This window comes from Propithecus coquereli, unplaced genomic scaffold (assembly GCF_000956105.1).
Source record: "Propithecus coquereli isolate 6110/MARCELLA unplaced genomic scaffold, Pcoq_1.0 Scaffold74, whole genome shotgun sequence".
Lineage (NCBI taxonomy): Eukaryota > Metazoa > Chordata > Mammalia > Primates > Indriidae > Propithecus > Propithecus coquereli.
The window spans coordinates 5,604,051-5,610,912 of NW_012153507.1; the positions used below are offsets into that span (position 1 = coordinate 5,604,051).

General features: G+C 42.6%; 1 protein-coding gene across 1 annotated transcript in view; it reads left to right on the forward strand.

Annotated features, from left to right (window-relative positions):
* DCAF8 (DDB1 and CUL4 associated factor 8) overlaps positions 1–6,862 on the forward strand; it is a 74,447-nt gene that overhangs the window by 45,555 nt on the left and 22,030 nt on the right. The window contains exons 11-12 of the mRNA XM_012661846.1: positions 4,091–4,761; positions 5,733–5,873. Coding sequence (XP_012517300.1) covers positions 4,091–4,761; positions 5,733–5,873 — 812 coding nt within the window. The remainder of the gene's footprint in view (positions 1–4,090; positions 4,762–5,732; positions 5,874–6,862) is intronic.

The window sequence follows — 6,862 nt, forward strand, 5'->3', positions numbered from 1 at the left end:
TGTCATCTTTCCCAGGTCGTTTCCTAATTGTTTTATTTTCTTCCTCTCCCAAATTCAGGCTGGCTACAGCAAACATCATTCAAGATGTCCAGCAAAGGGAGCAGCACAGATGGCAAAACAGACTTAGCTAATGGTAAGGGGCCAAAATGAAGGTGAAGCTAATTTTCCTGTCAGCTGAGGTTCTCCTCCTCCCCCACCTCCCCCCAAGATAGAGTGGAGACCTGGATTTTAGTAGAGGGAAGGAGCCCTTCCCATGTTGTTTTGAGTATAGGAAACCACACAGGAAACATCTTGGGCTATCTGGCGCTTTCGCTCCTTCAAATTTTATCTGATTGTTTTCAGAAGATCAATAACAGAGCTAGCTGTACTCCTCCCCTCCTCTCCCCTCCCCTCCCCTCCTTTCTGACAAGGTTTCACTCTGTTGCCTGGGCTAGAGTACAGTGGCATCATTGTACCTCACTGTAATCTCCAACTCCTGGGCTCAAGCAATCCTCCTGCATTGGCCTCCCAAGTAGCTGGGTCTACAGGCAACATGCCCGGTTAATTTTTTAAAAATTTTTTGTAGAGATGAGGTCTTGCTGTGTTGCCCAGGATGGTCTCAAACTCCTGGGCTCAAGTGATTCTCTTGCCACAGCCTCCCAAAGTGCTAGGATTACAGATGTGAGCCACCATGCCTTGCCCAGAGCTGTACTTATAAGAGGTCAAGTGGTTTGGAATTCTGAAAGGATATACAATGGGCAGAACCTAGGAGATGCTATTAATAAAGAAGAAAAATAAGATCCAATTGGTAGTGGGAACAAGGGAGTTTTGAGGAAGATGTAGTTCCCCAGTTATATTGAGAGGTCCCTTTCCATGATAGGTCATAGCTTGGTAGAGATATTATGTAAAAGATGAAGTTGCAATCCAAACCAACTGGGATTAGGGCTTCCTCCCTTCCGTGCCTTTCCTTCTTTTTCTTCCCTTCTTTCCCTCTTTGTTTTTTCAGGGCCAGTGCTGCCAAGTGTTAAATTACTGGGTCTAGGGCAGATTTGAAGGTAGAATACCAAGTTTCTAATACATTATAGCTGCTACCTGAGTTATTTGACCAGTGCTGAGCCAACTTTTAAACTAGAGAAATCTCCTTCAAATGGATATAGTTGGGCAGCACAGAGTCTAGTGTTTCTTAGCACTTTGAAGTTCAGGATTATAGGCTACATTTTAGTTGATGTGATTGGTGGAGCATTGAAGTTGAGGAAGAGTAGGTGAGATTTTCAACATACTTTTTTATTGTCCCCTTGTTATTTTCTTATCACTACCATTCATTTTTTGTAAAGGAAAGTGGTTCAGATTTTTCACTGGGCTTAGTTGAGAGGTACAGGGTTCTAGAGGAGTTCGAGGTATGCTATCGATTTGGAGGTTGGCCATTAGCTAGATCAGGGATTGGCAAACTATAGCCTGTAGGCCAAATCCAGCCTGTCACTTGTTTTTGTAAAGTTTTCTTGGAATACAGTCATACCTATTCATTTGTGTAGTGTCTATGGTTTGCTTTTGTTCTATGTAGTGGAATTGAGTAGTTGTGACAGAGTTCCATATGGTTAGCAAAGCCTAAAATTTTTACTGTTTGACCCTTTACGGAGAAAATTTGCCAGCCCCTGTGCTAGATCTTGGTCAGTGACTGTTGGGGCTCTCTTGCTGAGCTTGTGATACATTCTGGCCCTTATGTTAATATGGTAGATCCTCCAAAATCATCTGAATTTGTTAATCATAATTTTAACAATAAATGCTAGTAGTTTTGATTTTTTAATTTTTTTTTCTTTCTTCCTAACCACTAGGTGACAAGGGTAATTTTGATGTTGTATTTTTCTTTCTCCACACACCTGTTAGGTATGGTATTTATCCCTTCTAATCACCCTTAAGCGCAAGCAGAATTGCATTTTAAAAAACCACGGCTATTAAACTTTCTCAGCATATATAACAGTCTCAACAAATGTGGTTCTTAGGTTCAAATTTCTGTTTTCTCCTAGCCCCTAGCCCACTTGTTTTCACACTGCTCTTGGTTGAGGTTTTTTGTTTTGATAAGAGCTGTTTATGTGTCTCCCAACCTTCTGTCACTACTTGAACCAAAGCACTTGCATTGTTTGTTTTCCAAATTTGATTTTGCCTAAGAGTTCATTGAAAAGAGTTTCCATTGCTTCAGAGATCTTCACAAATTACTGCACTAATCCAAACGACTAGGCATTAAGGTGTTCCAACTTTGAAACCTTAAATATCAGTGTGGTATTTTAGTTGAATAGCTCATACTAGAGTCACACACAGCTTGTCTGTCTTTCCTAACAGCTTTTACTTCTGGCAGCATAAAATTTATAGCCATCTTAGGAAAGGAGGCCCTGAACAGTGTTTAAAATCCTCATTCTCCCTTTCCTTTCTTCACACCTTGACCTTAGGTTGGAAGTTGTGGTTGTGTTGGCCCTAGGATATTACCCAAGTGCTCACTGTAATGTGATTTGGCTGTTGTTAGATAAGAGAATGCAGTATCCTAATTGTAGGAGATTGGATGGGGCAAAGTGACCCAGTTATTTAACTACCAACATAGCAGACCTAGAATATACTGAACTTTTCTTCTCAGGCACTACTGTAATAGCCCTGCTTTTTATCAGTTTTATATATGCCTCCTCATAAAACCTTGTCTAAATAAAGAGACTAAAAATTGTAAACTAATGGAAGTAAGTCAGAATACATTCATACTAGCAAAAGGGGAGTGAGAACCACATTGAAATGATCACAATTTCCACTTACCCCTTGAACTTCCTTTCTTAGTAGATTTTAGGAATTTACGGGAAGAAACCTAGGATTTAAACATAAATCCAAGGTTTACGTCTAAATCTAGGTATAGAGATGCTTTCTCAAAGTAGGAAATGCTTCAACTCCACATTCATAAGTCAGTAATTTTTTTTTTCCTCCTGAGACAGAGCCTTGCTCTGTTGCCCTGGCTAGAGCGCAGTGGCATCATCGTAGCTCACTGCAACCTCAAACTCTGGGGCTCAAGCAATCCTGCTGCCTCAGCCTCCTGAGTAGCTGGGACTATATGGTAGTGCCACCATGCCCAGCTAATTTTTCTATTTTTTGTGGAGATGGGTGTCTTTCTCTTACTCAGGCTGGTTTTGAACTCCTGACTTCAAGCAATCTTCCCATCTCGGCCCCCAGAGTGCTAGGATTACAGGCGTGAGTGATTTTTATCAGTTATTTTCCATCTTTCCTTAAGAAGGTGGCTATGCTAGCTCTTGCTGGAGATGACTGTTCTTTTTTCTTATATTCTGTTTAATTATTTGCTATAACTAATGGATGCCCATCCAACAGAACAGAGCCTAAGGTTGTATAAGGCACATTTCATACAATACACCAATGTTTTGTCTCTTGAACACTTATAATCTGAGACTGTCATGAGATTCTTCTTTTTTTTTTTTTGAGACAGAGTCTCACTGTGTTGCCCGGGCTAGAGTGCCGTGGCGTCAGCCTAGCTCACAGCAACCTCAGACTCCTGGGCTCAAGCGATCCTTCTGCCTCAGCCTCCCGAGTAGCTGGGACTACAGGCATGTGCCACCATGCCCGGCTGATTTTTTCTATGTATATATTTTTAGCTGGCCAGGTCATTTCTTTCTATTTTTTAGTAGAGACAGGATCTTGCTCTTGCTCAGGCTGGTCTTGAACTCCTGACCTTGAGTGATCCACCCGCCTCGGCCTCCCAGAGTGCTAGGATTACAGGCATGAGCCACCACGCCTGACCCAAGATTCTTCATTTTTGAAGTACCTTTATTTGTGTGTGGCTTTGATCTTAAACTTTTCAGTTTCTTGTCCTTTACATGATTTCCCCTCAGAAAGTACTCCTTCAAAGTATGATGTAAGTAAGCTGAGTTACAAAAAAAAAAATAATAAAAAAAAAAAAAAAAAGAAGGTACTCTTTATATGTATTTGTAATGAAAACTCTTTGACCAAAGTTCGTTTCTTGGTGTTTTGATGTGATGATTTCTTAGACTAAGGTGAAAAATCCTTTTGGTCACTCTCCTAGTTCCTTATTTTTCCTCTCACCCACCCATTCCTCACTAACATGCAGGAAGCCTGTCTAGCAGTCCAGAGGAAATGTCTGGAGCTGAAGAGGGGAGGGAGACATCCTCAGGCATTGAAGTGGAGGCCTCAGACCTGAGTTTGAGCTTGACTGGGGATGATGGTGGCCCCAACCGCACCAGCACAGAAAGTCGAGGCACAGACACAGAGAGCTCAGGTGAAGACAAGGACTCGGACAGCATGGAGGACACTGGCCATTACTCCATCAATGATGAAAACCGAGTCCATGACCGCTCAGAGGAAGAGGAGGAGGAAGAAGAGGAGGAAGAAGAGCAGCCTCGACGCCATGTACAGCGCAAGCGGGCCAACCGTGACCAGGACTCATCAGATGATGAGCGGGCCCTAGAGGACTGGGTGTCATCGGAAACATCAGCCCTACCCCGACCTCGCTGGCAAGCCCTTCCTGCCCTTCGGGAGCGTGAGCTGGGTTCAAGTGCCCGCTTTGTATATGAGGCTTGTGGGGCAAGAGTCTTTGTGCAGCGTTTCCGCCTGCAGCATGGGCTTGAGGGCCATACTGGTTGTGTCAATACCCTGCACTTTAACCAGCGCGGCACCTGGCTGGCCAGTGGCAGCGATGACCTGAAGGTGGTGGTGTGGGATTGGGTGCGGCGGCAGCCAGTACTGGACTTTGAAAGTGGCCACAAAAGTAATGTCTTCCAGGTGAGGCAGGGTAGCGTAATAGTAACTGAGAGAATCAGGCATGAGTTAGACAAATCTGAGCGGCTTCCTGGAATGGGAGCTGGAAGTGAGTTGTAGGGATTAGACATCAGGACTTGCCCCTACTGTGGCTTCCATAATGACTTCAGTACACTGAAAGACCCCATGGCGACCATTTGTTTCCTTGAGCATAAATAAGGACCACTGGAAGCCTTGTTATAGGTAGGATGCTTGGAACTCATCAGGAAGGTATTAAATGGGTACTGGTAGGAGGCAGTATAGTATAAGAACACAGGCTCTTGAACAAAACTGCCTAGGTTCAAATCCTGGCCCTTCCACTTACTAGCTCTGTGATCTTGGGCAAGTTATTTTACCTTTGTCTTCAGTTTATCTGTAAAGTGGGACTAATAATACATAGGGTTATGAGGATTAAATAGTTATAAAAGTGAAGCAGTTAGAACTATGGCTGGTACTTAATAAACATTTGCTAAATATTAGCTCATATCGTTAACTACTCTGTGGAAGTTTTATTTCTCAACTCCATCTACCATAGTGATACTAGCCATTTATCCATAAGTGTGTTCCCTTTCCTTCTCCAGCAAATTTCCCCCTAGTTTCCTTTTTATTTATGACAAATTTGTTTGCTTTCTGAATCAAGGTGGATTTTCCTCTTTTACTGCTTACTTTTCTCCTCTACTAGGTATAGCTCTAGTTCACCTGAGCACTTATCATGTACCAGTTCAACCTTCCAGAGCCAACCAAAATGCTCTCTTACATCAGAGGAAATTTTTTCTCTCCCTTTCCTTTAACTACTGGAAGAAGTTGGGCTTAGCAAGCTGTACAAGAGTAGGAAAGCTAAGTTTCCAGCTGTCATGTAAGAAAAGGTGGTAAATTGGGATCAGTGCATTTTTCCCTCTCAGATTCACCTCTTCCATTTCTTTTGTGTGTCCTTTTTCTCATTCTTAACACCTCAGGCCAAGTTCCTTCCTAATAGTGGTGATTCTACTCTGGCTATGTGTGCCCGTGATGGGCAGGTTCGGGTAGCAGAACTATCTGCCACACAGTGTTGCAAGAATACAAAACGTGTGGCCCAGCACAAGGGAGCATCCCATAAGGTAAGTAAGCACTTGCTCCAAATTTTGTGCAATCCAGATCCTCTGTTGATCTCAGCCAAGGTCCTCTCTTATCTTTGCCCATTGCGTCACCTATGTTGTGGTCACCTGTCTCACTTCTTTTGGTCCTAGGATTTGTAGTTAAGGGAGTAAAAGCAGCCATCCTAAACTTCTTGGAAGGCAAGTATTTGACAGATCCCCAGATCGTGCACTGATCCCCAGATCAGTTGGTTATACCTGGCCCCTAAGCTGAGCCATGGTTAGTTTGCAGATCCTTGAGGTCTCCTGTATCCTCCAAACCTCTTAAGTTTACTCTGATTGTTTTTAGAATATTTTAACAGTTCCAAGGTGCTAGTGGTTGGTTCCTCATGTGTAAGAGCTTCAACTTTCCTGCTCACAACTTTTAGCTCACAAATAGCACTATTTCTGGAAGCCCTATTTAGAGCTGAGAATATAGGCCAAATAGTCATGGTGGCAGCCAGTGAGGAGCTAAGAGCTGCCCTGTCTCAGGTCAGGGTAGGCATGGTTTTCTTCCACACCTGGAAAGAGGATAGTACTCTCTTCTTAAAAACCCTAAGCAAATATGTAGGTGGACCTCGAGTATCCTTTCTAGCCCAGATAGCTCAGGAAATGTGAAAATTACCTATTTCTTTGATTCTTATGCCTACCCCCCAGCTGACAAGATAACTAATTTTTAGAACTCAGATGTAGAGAATGAAACTTGGGCACCATTTTACCATTTTACCTGGGGGTGTAGAATTGATTTTATTTGAGAGTGAACTCTAATGACTGGTGTTTTTCTTTGGTATTTCTATTCATATCCCTTGGGGACTTAGTTGAAATAGCAAATCACCTCTCCCTTTGACTTGTATAGAATAAACAAGCTGTAAATAATTGACACAGAACAAGAGTGAATGGGTTTAAATTATCTCCTTTCCTGGGATGTTATGACAAAAGAAGTAGACATTTTTCTTCCTGAGACTTTTTTATTT